Raw genomic sequence first — 13104 nt, 5'->3', positions numbered from 1 at the left:
TGTGTCGACGCTGCAACGCCTTTCAAGGCTGTTTCGACGGGGTTTCCCCAGGGCTCGGTTGAACCACCTAGAAAGGCTCTGGCAAAGGTCAAGCATGGCTATGTTCCACATTCTGTGCCTTCTTACCACCACCTCCTGAAATAAACTCAAGCTGGATGAGGGCTCTGATGATGGCATGGTTCCGGATACGGTGCCGGACGAGATTCACTCGGGCCATAGCCAAATTGAGGACCTGCGGCAGTCCCTGCACGATGCCAGTGGGAGTTTTGTAGGCCTGAGCCTGGCACTCATGCCGACTCCTCGTACCGGCACCTTATGTCCAGGGTCACCAAGTACTTGGGATGGTCTGCTCCCCCAGGGGATTTTCTTCAGGATTACCTTATGGATATCCTCGACCAAGGTCCATCAACTGACCCGGTACTGCCATTCCATATGGCTCTACAGAGGAGGGTGGCGGCGGCTTGGACTGCTCCGGAGAGTCTCCCGGCAGTGGGCAAGTCTTTGTGCGTAAATACCACCCAGCCAGTAGTGACCCCTGCTACTTGACAAAGCAGGCGTCTTATCCTACCATCCCTCCTGATGAGGACGACAAGCGTTTTGACGGCTGGGCGAAGAAAGTGTTTTCTTCGGGGGGTATGGCGCTTCAGGCTGCCAACTCTGTGCCTTCACGTTTCATGCACACTTTGTGGAACTGTTTCCTAAGCGGCTGAACATATTCCCAAAGGGGACGAACGGGATGGTTTCCTTGCCATGGTTCAGGATGGCAAGGATGCCATGTGTGAGGCCGTTCAGTCGGGTCTGGACATGGCAGATTGCGTCAGCCGGTCCATGGCGGCGAGCACCATGATACGCAGGTTTGCGTGGTTGCGGAAGTCTGGGTTTGCTCCTGATGTGCAGGCCCGGCTCCTTAACATGCCCTTTGACGAGGAACATCTTTTTGGCAGCAAGACTGACGAGAGCCTTGAGAGGTTGCAGACCTCCAAAGCTGCAGCAAAGTCGTTGGGCGCTGCAGTTCGCCAACCTCTGCCTTTTCGTCCTAGGGGACAGCAATGGACGGGAGGTTCCTTTTTGTTATTACTCATCCTTTGGTAAAGCGAGAGGAGCTGCCAGTCAAAGGGGCCACCGTAGGAGTGCCAGAGGTGGAAAACAAGATACTCGAGGTGCCAAGGCCGCTCGGGCTGTTGCCTCCTTGCCCTCAGACAACGCCGCAGCCGCTTCAACTCAGTCATGAGGCCATGTCCCATGGTTCGCCGTTTGGGGAAGGGCTGGCGCAGCATCTTGCAGAGTGGCGCGCCATTACTTCAGATGTGTGGGTTCTGGAGAGCATAACCCATGGCTACTGTCTTCCTCTCCGGCAGAGGCATCAAGACAATCCACCAGGGAATCTCTCTTTGAAGATTCCGGATCCGCTCCTTGCGCAGGAAATTCAATCCCTGCTGGAGAAAGGCACCATAGAACTGGTGCCTGTCGCGGAGAGGATCAAGGGATGGTATTCCCCTTATTTTTTGATTTCCAAGAAAGACGGGGGATTGAGACCCATCATGGACTTGCGCGGTTTGAATAAACTCAGGAAGGACAAGTTCAAGATGGTTACTCTCTCTCGTCCTCCAGGTCCTTCAACTTCAGGACTGGTTGGTGTCTCTCGACCTCAAGGACGCTTATTTTCATATGCCGATACATCCAAAGCACAAGTACCTGAGGTTCGCGGTTTGCGACTCGCACTTTCAGTTTCGGGTCCTGCCGTTCGGATTGACCTCCGCCCCGAGGGTCTTCACCAACCTCGTGGTAGTGGTGGCAGCGCACCTCAGGAAAGGGGGGATTCACGTCTACCCCTACCTGGACGATTGGTTGATCAGGGCGCGCTCTCCAAGTCCTGGATCATCTGTCAGTCACCTGCCACTCCCTCCACAAGCTGGGCTTCTCCCTCAACTTAAAGAAGTCCCATTTGACACCAACGCAGAGGCTCCAGTACATCGGAGCTGTGCTCGACAGGTCCCTGGGGCAGTGTTTTCCTCCCTAGGTGAGGGCTCATCACATTCAGCAGATGGTGCACAGGTTTCAGCTTGCCCAGAGTCTCCCAGCGTTCGACTTCTTGAGATTGCTCGGCCTCATGGCATCCTGCATTCTTCTGGTGCCAGAGGCCAGGTTGCGAATGAGATCTTTGCAATGGGCACTCAAGCTCCAGTGGTCTCAGTCCTCCGGCAGGTTGTCGGACCCTGTTCAGGTGCCGTCCTCAGTCGCCCAGGACCTTCTGTGGTGGGCCGTCGAAGACAATCTGATGAAGGGGGCTCCATTTTGGCTACCCTGGCCGGAGGTGACGATCGTGACGGACGCATCCCTCACGGGATGGGGAGCTCATGCCAACGAGTTGACAGTCGGCGGTCGTTGGTGTCTGTCGGAGTCCAGACTCTGTATCAGTCTGTTGGAGCTGAGGGCCGTCAGGCTAGCCCTGAAGGCTTTTCTACCGACTGTGCGAGAGAAGAATGTCCTGATCCTGACGGACAACACAGTGGCCATGCTCTAACTCAACAAAAAGGGGGGGGAGCTGGGTCACTTCCTCTGTGCAGGGAGGCGATGCAGCTCTGGTTCTGGGCAATCCAGCATGAAGTTTCGATCTCTGCAGTTCATCTGGCCGGAGACGAAAACGAGACGGCGGACGCTCTGAGCAGGCAGAGCGTGATCTATCGCGAGTGGGAGTTGACTCAGGAGATTCTCATGGAGATTGTCGCCCTTTTAGATACTCCTCAAGTGGATCTCTTCGCCTCCAGTGTCAACCGGAAGTGCGAGAGGTTCTGCTGGTGGGAATTTCCTCCAAAAGGAGCCTTAGGAGATGCGTTTGTGGTGGAATGGTCGTTGCCACTGCTGTACGCGTTTCCTCCAGTCCCCGTCATCCCGCAAGTACTGCAGAGGTTCGGTTCCCGGATGATCCTCATTGCTCCGGCGTGGGCCAGGAGGACGTGGTACCCGGACCTTCTCGACTTGTCCATCTGCCTTCCACGTCGTTTTCCCTACCGAGACGATATGCTCTCACGGGACGGGGGTCAGGTTCTCCATCCGGAGGTCAGAACCCTCAACCTTCATGCTTGGTTTCTGAAAGGTTGAGGTATAAGGATTGGGACCTCCCTGAAGACGTGATGGAGGTGTTGCTCTCAGCCAGACGGCCAGCAACAAAGTCCCTGTACCATTGCCGTAAGTTCTATGACTGGTGCAGGGTTAAGAATGTGGATCCTTTTGCATGTGACATTCCCATGGTTCTGTCTTTTTTTGCTTTCTTTGGCCCACAGGGGCTTGCAAGTGGGTACCGTTAAAGGTTACCTGGCGGCGCTGTCCATATTTAAGCGCTCGTCTGAAGTGTTCCTATTTTAAAATTCCTTTAATTTCTCAGTTTCTGAAAGGGCTCACTAATGTTACCTCCGTCACCTTTCCAGGTGCCCGGTTGGGATTTGAACCTTGTTCTCAAGTTTCTGATGGGTGCCACGTTTGAGCCTTTGCATTCATGCCCTTTGAGACTGTTAACTCTTAAAACTGTATTTTTGGTTGCGGTCACTTCTGCTCGCAGAGTGAGGGAGTTACAGGCACTTTCAATTAAGCCACCCTTCACTGTATTTCATAAGGACAGGGTTGTCCTTAGAGTTCGTCCTTCCTTTCTTCCGAAGGTGGTGTTGGAATATCATTTAGGCCAGAAGGTTGTTCTTCCGGTGTTTTATCCTCCTCCACATCCTGGTAAGGAAGAGGAGAGGCTCCATAGGCTTGATCCTAGGAGAGCGTTAAGCTTTTATATTTCATGCATGTCCTGGGTCAGAGTGGACGATCAACTCTTCATTGGTTACGCTGGAAAGCATTTGGGACAAGCTGTGACGAAACCGACTTTGTCTCGCTGGATTATTTTGGCTATCTCTGAGTGTTACCGCTTGGCGGGTAAGGACCCACCAGTCGGCTTACGGGCCCATTCTACCAGGGGTATGGCTGCCTCTACTGCCCTACAGAGGGGTGTTCCTATTCGTAACATCTGTGATGCAGCCACCTGGGCTTCGGTACATACTTTTGTACGTCACTACTCCCTCGATTCCATCCGGGGGCAGGATCTGGCCTTTGGCAAGGCGGTCCTTTACTCCGCAATTTGATTGGGCATTCAAAATTCTTTTCCCACCTCCTTGCATTGGTACTGCTTTGGGAGTCTGTCATAGATATGGAATACGTCGAGGACCCAATCCCCTCGAAGAACAAGTTACTTGCTTATCTGGTAACGTTCTTTCGATGGGATGGTCCGACGACGTATTCCATATCGCTCCCTCCCTGCCTTCCCTGCTACAGAATTTCTTATGCGATTGCAGCTTACGTTTCCACAAGGCTTTGTGTCAGACTGGCAGAAGACTGGTGCCACACATTCTGGGGGGAAAAAACGAAAACTGAGGCTACGGGCGTCGTGCGTCCTACTTATAACATCCAGTGACGTCGGCTGTCGGAGGAGGTCCTAGAGGGTGGCATATCGACGCAGGACGCAGACGCCGAAGATTTTCTGAAGCAGCACACCTGTGGTGATTACATGTCATAGATATGGAATACGTCGTCTGACCATCCCATCGAAAGAACGTTACCAGGTAAGAGAGTAACTTGTTCAATTAAGGAATCGAGCTGTAGCGAGCATTGTTTTTTAACCATAGAAATTGCTGTTAAATACCACAGATGAAATGAAAGTGTGTATAATGAAGGTCTGGTGTCCAATTTCAAGGGTAATCTAATTAAATGGACCAAAAAGAAAAACGCCACATTTATTGCAACTATGGTGAAAGATTTTGATATGCGGTCCCACTACCAACGGGTGGATCTTCACTCAATACAAAACTTTACACCTTATATTACCTCTATTATGGAGAATTTGATTGAGCACGTATGCTTGAATTTAAGCCTAAATAAAGCCCAAAAACATTACCCTGATTTCGAAGGGCAGATTCGCAAACGTGCACTTAGGAAGGAGCTTAGATACGTGCAAAAATCGTGTTTGCCAACACTAGAGATATTAAATCTGAAAAGGAAACTCAAAGCTATAGAAATTGGTTAATTTACCATCGAGGAAAATGCTGTCAATTGGATGGGGAAGCAGTGATAAAAGCCTTGCGAGGTCCAAACTGTATACATTTTTGGAACTTAACCTCGAAAGACCACAGAAGAATAGTACTTTTAATGCAATTAACGAAGATATATGGTTGGGGCACTTTTCAAATTTATATGCCAATAAAGGAATTACGGAACCTATTAAAACCACTCGGAATTCAAGATGGATATTAAAATTCACCACAGCTGATATAGTTAGCCTTTTTTAAAAAATCAAAAAATATGGGTGTTCCTGGCCCTCATAACCTTTCTAATAAATTATTGAAACTTGAACCAGCCATTTGGTCAAATATCTTCTCGTTGCTATTCGAGAATATCCTACTATATAAATGTATTCCTTTGTCCTGGAGAGTATCGATTATAATCCCAATTTTCAAAAAAGGCACTTGTCTGTGTCCATTCAGTTATAGGCCAATAGCAATTGCAGATCCAGAGTCCAAATTGTTTTCTTCTCTCGTATTGTTAGAGTTACAAAAATGGATTATGGAAAACCATATCTTAGACTTGAAACAAATTGGATTTAAAAAGAACATTGGCACTGATTTTGGTGATCTAATTTTAAAATCTTTAATTACCAAATCTATGAAAATAGGAGCTAGACCAATCTTCGTTGCCTCTTGTAACGCTCACCTGATTCCCGCAGAGGCGCCGGTCTTGACTGGGTGAATGCCGTATCTTCAAAGGTGATGTGTAACACACGGTTGGCTCTTTGGGCTGGACCTCTGTGCACTGTATAAGAAGGGGTGTCTGGGAAACTCTCTACCAGCACGAACACAGCCCATTGACTTGTTCTTGGGTGAATGGCCCCTGGGAGAGTCTCAACCAAGTCTTTAGCTCACTGTTCTTTTCACAGAGAAGAAATTTCCCTGCATATCAGTCTTTGTCCTGCCCAGAGGCAGTCCAGCACCGAAATGCTAGGCAATTCTCCTCTGAACAAGAGTACCACAGCAACCCCATACACGTGTTCCAGCCTTGTTGGGCATCATCAGTGAGGTGAAGCTGCGCCTCCCTAAGAACAGTGAGCAAGGGGTCCAGGTCTGGATCGCCCTGGTAACTTAGGGTTAGACCCAAAGTTAATTTTGCAAAAGAAGGGGTGTCTGGGAAACTCTCTACCAGCACGAACACAGCCCATTGACTTGTTCTTGGGTGAATGGCCCCTGGGAGAGTCTCAACCAAGTCTTTAGCTCACTGTTCTTTTCACAGAGAAGAAATTTCCCTGCATATCAGTCTTTGTCCTGCCCAGAGGCAGTCCAGCACCGAAATGCTAGGCAATTCTCCTCTGAACAAGAGTACCACAGCAACCCCATACACGTGTTTCAGCCTTGTTGGGCATCATCAGTGAGGTGAAGCTGCGCCTCCCTAAGAACAGTGAGCAAGGGGTCCACGTCTGGATCGCCCTGGTAACTTAGGGTTAGACCCAAAGTTAATTTTGCAAAAGAAGGGGTGTCTGGGAAACTCTCTACCAGCACGAACACAGCCCATTGACTTGTTCTTGGGTGAATGGCCCCTGGGAGAGTCTCAACCAAGTCTTTAGCTCACTGTTCTTTTCACAGAGAAGAAATTTCCCTGCATATCAGTCTTTGTCCTACCGTATCTTCAAAGGTGACGTGTAACACACGGTTGGCTCTTTGGGCTGGACCTCTGTGCACTGTATGTCTGACTCGAAGAGTAAGATGTCTGCAGATAGAAAATATGGGATTAATGAACTGGGGTTATTGGGTGCCTCTCTCCTCCTCCCTTTCTCTTCTCCTGTAGAACCCCAAAGGTTAACGCCCTCACCTTAGGTAAGTGAACGCCGAGCTCTCCATCTGCCTCGGGGCAGGGTGCCGTAACCAGTTTCTTCACTGGATAAGGGTGCAGGCCTCTTGACCTCAGAGGACTGCTGTCCGTCGTTAACTGCACGAACGGTAAGTTCTGGGCACTTCAAATGTCTTAAAAGTCTTTTGTAATGATATCTCTTGTTTTGCAGGGTTCCGGCGATGGCGGATGGCGGGCTGATGAGAGTTGAGGATCGAACCCGCGTGAGGAATAGAAGCGCCTGGAAGCACGCAAGTAAGCGCTTGTAGCCTGCTTCACGATGCGCACTAACTGTCCCTTTTATCTTGCAGGTACAAGTTCGGAGCTTTAGAGAAGCTGAAGGGTGCTGGAATACCCACTGGATTCGGCGTGGGAAGGAGTAATGGCACGTGAGTAATAAAGTTGCCCAATGTCTTTAAACGCACCTTCTTTTGTCTTTCAGATGCGGGATGCAGCGCCGAAGGCCTCCGGAGCGTGCGAAGAGCTGGTAAGCTTTTGTCTTTCAGATGCCGGAATGCAGTGCGAAGACCTCCGGAGCATGCGAAGAGTAGGTAAGCCTTTGTCTTTCAGATGCCGGAATGCAGCACGAGGCGTTGGTGACAGCCGATGGACCAGGTAAGAGATGCCCTGCCACTGAAGACCGTAGTGCTAACCTGTTCTTTCTTTGTCTTTACAGGTGCTGCTGAAGACTGGATTCCAGGATGGTAAGCCTTTGTTCCCTTAGGCCCAGGATCAGAAGCAGAAGACACGATGAGCGTTCTGCTGCAGAGAATGCAGAATAACGCAAAGCAAGATTCATCCATCGGGTGTGGTTTAAATAGCCTCCTGTAGTGCTTAGGTGTCTCCTTCCACAGCCACGCCTAGGTGAGAAAAGAGTTCCTGCTTTCCAGAAGAGTTCCAGTGTTCTGAACCTAGGGAGTGGCTCCTGCCCCACCCAACAGGAAAAGTAGTCCCAAACAGAAGAGGATCAGGGGCTCAACTGGCAGGTAAGTAAGCAGCATGGTCTGCTGCAGGTAAGTCCACCCAAGCATTATGAGCCCGGCGCTTCCAGCGCTGGGACTGGGCATTTTTATGAGCCTGGTGCCACTGGCGCCAGGACAGGGTCCAAAAGGTCCCAATTGGGACTGGCTGGCACTCGGAACCGGGGTTATGGGTCTGCTTCCAAGGGAGTCGGGCAAGTCCTGATCTTTTGGAAGCAGAGATCATGACACCTCTATAGACCGGAGTTCGGCCTTCGACCTGGTGGATAGGAAAATATTATGGCAACTATTAAAAAATCTCGATATCCCTTCAAATCTGCTTGATATCATTATGGCTCTGTATTCAAACACCAGGCTGAAAGTTTGACTTAATTCTGAGGGCCTCCTTTCTAAAGAACTTATCATTCCGAACAGTCTTGGAGAGGGATGTATGTTGGCTCCTACTATATTCAATCTATATAAGAGTGGTGCAAACAAAGCGTTAAGCAACAAGGGCTTGGTCTGTCCCAAATTAAATAACGTTTGTTTATCTTGGATGGCTTACGCGGACGACTTCCTTCTGGTGGGTAACACCAAGATTGGTCTCCAAAGATTGCTAAAGGCTTTTGAGAAGTTTATACATAGTTTATTACTTAAAATAAATCCATCAAAAACAGTAACTGTTCGCTTTGGAAGACCCAATAGGAAGGAAAACGCCTTTTCTTGGCTGTGTGGTGATAAAACGATTAAAGCTCAACCAGCTTTTAAGTACCTAGGCTATCATTTTTCTGTGGTCGGCTCTATTACTTTGAACAAATGCCAGCTCAAACTAAAGGCAGAGTTTGAGATCTGGCAAATGTGTGCAATTTAGACAAAATTTGGAACATTTTCTATGATACCACTAGGAGTTTTATGTAAAAAAAAAAATCATACCTCGTCTAACCTATGGCATGGATTTGTTTTCAAATGAGATGAATGAATATCTGAAATACATAGAAGCTACTATTTGGAGGACTATTATTTTTTTAAACCTAAATGTACCCCCTTCGAATTGATAAAATATGAACTGGGTTTAACATCATTATCTATTTATGCAGTCTGGAAAAGACTGTTTATGGAGAAAATGTCAAATGGCAGATGTGGATACTCTTTGTTTGTGCCGATAGTCAACCCTCTAACTCTTACACATACTGAAATGATGCAACGCTTAGCTGGGCTAGGTATGTCTGTCTTATCCTTGCGTAATAAACCGAATAAAATCAAAGTAAGCCTTATGGGCTTTGATTGGCAGAAAACCAAGAATAGAATCTTGAAATCTAAATTATACAAATATGCATGTTCATCATGGAAATGGTTTCCGATTATGGAAGGGGTACTTAAAGAAATATCCCAGCAAAAGACATTGCAATGAATTCATGCGTTTCAGATTTAATGTAATGCTGACCAATCAGATCATTTGTATCAGAAACAGTAATTCTGTCGATTGGAAATGGTGTAGGTATTGTAAAAAGGAGGGATAGTTGAAACTTTACAACATATCCTCTTGGTATGTCCAGGTCTTTTGTCTCAGAGGATAAGTTATTTTGCCCAATTTGTTCGATCAACTCAGGATGTAAATAAATAATTTATATGGTACAGAATGTTACATGAGAATTCTTCTACCTTGAACATTCGGGTATCCTCCTTTTTGAGGAACGTTTGTGATCTAAGTTAAGATCTGATAAAACTTGTTATTTTCTTTTCAAGAGGTGTCTTATATTCTTAGTAATTGTGGTATAGAGAACAGAGCGATTTATAGTATTACCACTTGTATTTTAGATCTGAGATTTTTATTTGAAACCATTTGCTACCTAAGACAACTGATAGCTTAGTCATAATATTGTTTGCCTGATTGTTTTTTTGGTTTGAAATGATTTTTTTTTTTCTCTTTAAACCTCTTTTTTCTCGTGTTTATACTTTATGAAATGTTTTCTGTTGATGTATGTTTCATTTTTCTTTTTGCATATTTTTGTAAAATAGATAATTGTTGAATGTATTTTATCTACCTTTTAGTCGTTTTGTAAATGTTTACGATAAACTAAAACAAATTATAATTTTTTTAAAAATGCTAAAGAGTGGTACTATTGGAAAGCAACATATTAAGTTGTGACATTTGGAAGAATTGTGAAAGCTGATTGAGAAGGTTACAATTCTTCCTGCAGTAATTCATGGCGCAGACCATTAAGACAACACCAATTGTCAAACCTGAAGCAGATCACAAATAATTTGTTGTTGCCAAAGGTGTGAAGGAGTTCTCATTCCAGGAAGTGAGAGCTTTTGACTTTGACAAGTTACTTCATTGAAAGAACAGAACTATGTGTGTTACAGTTGGATTTCCTTGGTTTTCCTTTGAACTGTGAAGAAAATCCTTGTTTATATCTGGGGAAGCGCAGTTCGCCCATTCCATTGCAAGAGACATTGGTTATACTGTGAACCAGGTTATATGTTGTATGCATTTGTTGAATTGAGTTGCCATATTATACCTTTTTTGTTTTGATTGTTGTAATAGTGTGAGTGTTAGAAATCCCTTGATTAGCGTGTTTTCCTTTTAGTTTACTAATGCAAGGGAAATCCATGTTAGGGTAGGGCAAGTGAGGCGTTTATTTAACCTGTTTTATTTAATAAAATGGCAGAAGTTAGAAACTCTTCGCAAAGTTGTCCGCCTCACATTTCTGACCCCTTATATTACATACAAACACCTGTTCAAGCTGGTCTCAAACTAACAGGGGGGGTAAATTCAGAGATGTATATCTGTATGCTGTTGGAGAGTACTTGCCGGTATCCAAGGATAAAAGTATGGGTTAGCTCTGCACTTTGTGACCATGGTTGTGTGTAGAATGACACAAAGGTTCATTCAGAAGACTCTGGAGCATCTGGAATTTCGTATGGTCGCAAAGACCACATATAGTCTGTAATGTTATACTTGGATTACCTGCAAGCACTCTCCCTCAATGTTGTCAGAATTCCTATTTTGGGCATTCTATTGCCCCTTTCTGGGGCCCTATAACTTTGCCTTTTCCTCTCACTTTTATAGTATTTCTTTTTGGTAGCTAGAGGGACTTCTCCTAAATTGCGACCATTTATACATTACTTAAGGTATATAGTATTGGGTTTCCCTGGAGGTGCCCCGTACCAGGGTTGGCCCTCAGCCCCGCACCCCCATTTCTGCCCATCGTTGATCACACTACACCGGTTTTAGGGAGTTGGTTGGTGGCAGCTAGACTTTAGTTTTGGCGTTGCAAAGGGTGCAAAACATTGTAACGCATTCATAGCTCAATGTACTTTGCTGTTAGCGATTCTGGTCCCAATTAGAATTTTTGAAATCCTGCTGTCATTTTATGTTTCAGGTCATTCTTTATTCAGGGTGACAATGAGGTAGGACCAAAATGGCTTTCCCGATTATGTGGGCTCCTTGCAAACCCACCATAGCAGTCTCCATATTGGTTCTAACTGGTTTAGGCCATCATAGGTCCCTGAACTATCCCGGTCACTTCCTGTGGGGGTAGCTTTGGTGAAGTACTTAAGTAGCAGTTGTGATTAACCAGAATGGTGAGTCATTTGGCCCTTTTGTACTTGCAGCTGCAGGGTCTGGCCAGTACTTGTCCCAAGATGTGAGTTAGAGGCACGTGGGGTGGACAACACGTCATTTGCAAAAAGGGCCAGGGGAAAAAAAGCCAGGAAATTAGTGTAAGGTCTCAAAATGATGCTAAAAACCATCAAAAACAAACTTCATCTCAACCGCTTCTTATACCCCACATATGCCAGTAGGGCGCTCATGCGGATGGTAAATGGGGCTCTGTTCAAAGCATGGAGGTGGTAACTGACAGGTTGGGAAATATTGTCTTTTTGCTGCTTTCCTCCAATAGACTTCCATGGGACACCCTTTCTCATCCGTCCCCAATACTGTCAGTACTAGTTGATTTCCTTTATTTGTAAATCTACACACATCAAAACACCGAAATCCCAAAAGCGATTTTCAGGAATTCAGTAAAGAGCCAAAAAGCAACTAAAGTCACGTGACCTACTTGAAGCAGTGAGAACACTTAGTGCTGGACATACTTTAAAGATTCATTGTGCTTCTCTAGGTAAATGCACATTTTACATCACCTTTGCCTTAACGGCTGTGTAACTGGTAAATATAAATGGGGCAGTGGATGTTAATATACCTAACGAAATGTTTCTCTATATCCATTTCAAATTTGGGAAGGGCCAGAATGTGGAATGCACACCACATTTTTCTTTGGAACATATGCACCCACCCCAACACCTCTTTAAATGGAATTAATATTTTGTGTGACTTTGCAATCTGTTTATAAAGGTGTTTAATCTAAACCAATGTAACTTTTTTGACTCTGAATATGATTACGTATGTGTTGCCTCACCATATAAGCTGTTATGTCAAATTATATTATCTCCTTTTTTTCTCCACCACTCCCCTACCCCACTCACCCAACATTATGAATAGGAATCCAACCATTCGATGGGGCTATGTGGCGACCAAATTTGCCCAGGTGAGTTCCTCTGCCATTTTCTTGTGTTTTTGTGTTCGCCTGTTGGCTGCTTGTGGGTAAGAATAACCATATCAATTGTGTTTGACCTTTTATTCATAATAACCAACATTTCTGTGAGTGTTAAACGTATACGACATACGTCCAATCTACATGGCCCCAAGAAACAGTTGCTTTAAAAGACTTTCATTTGAAAGTCTTTTTTTTCCTGCCCTTTTGGTTGAATCGTCTGATTACATGTATGTATGTGTGTGTATATATACTTCTGATGTTTGTTAATCTGCTTAGAATCACATGCTGTGCATAGGTCCGACATCCAGTGGTCACTGCGGAGTATTGCATTTTGTTTTTCGTAGTCGAAAAGGGGATGTCGACAAGGCGTGTCTGTAACACTATCCCTATAGTGACGTGCGTTGTACCCACAATCCCTCACGCGTCGAGGTCCCTCAGATTGTTTTTTTCCGCCCAGCTACTGGTCGCCTTTATGCGGAGCTCCTCGAGAGACATTGCCAAATAGTTTCTTCGACCTTTGGTCGTTTGTTATAATATCAATAACGTAGATCCCTCCCTCGACGCAGAGCCGTTTCTCCGCTGAACAAGATCTTCGACGGAAGGACAAGCGGAGGGGATCCTTCGACGCTGCCGAACACGTGGCCTGGCCTCGCCGGCCATACACAGTAGGGAGA

The 13104-nt window shown here is 46.0% G+C and overlaps 1 protein-coding gene across 1 annotated transcript in view; it reads left to right on the top strand.

Annotated features, from left to right (window-relative positions):
- SOAT1 (sterol O-acyltransferase 1) overlaps positions 1-13104 on the top strand; it is a 454029-nt gene that overhangs the window by 333407 nt on the left and 107518 nt on the right. The window contains exon 10 of the mRNA XM_069641479.1: positions 12376-12421. Within this exon, the coding sequence (XP_069497580.1) occupies positions 12376-12421 (46 nt within the window). The remainder of the gene's footprint in view (positions 1-12375; positions 12422-13104) is intronic.

Source organism: Ambystoma mexicanum, chromosome 1q (assembly GCF_040938575.1).
Source record: "Ambystoma mexicanum isolate Mex_15411 chromosome 1q, UKY_AmexF1_1, whole genome shotgun sequence".
NCBI classification, from domain to species: domain Eukaryota; kingdom Metazoa; phylum Chordata; class Amphibia; order Caudata; family Ambystomatidae; genus Ambystoma; species Ambystoma mexicanum.
This window is presented reverse-complemented; position numbering and strand designations above follow the sequence as displayed.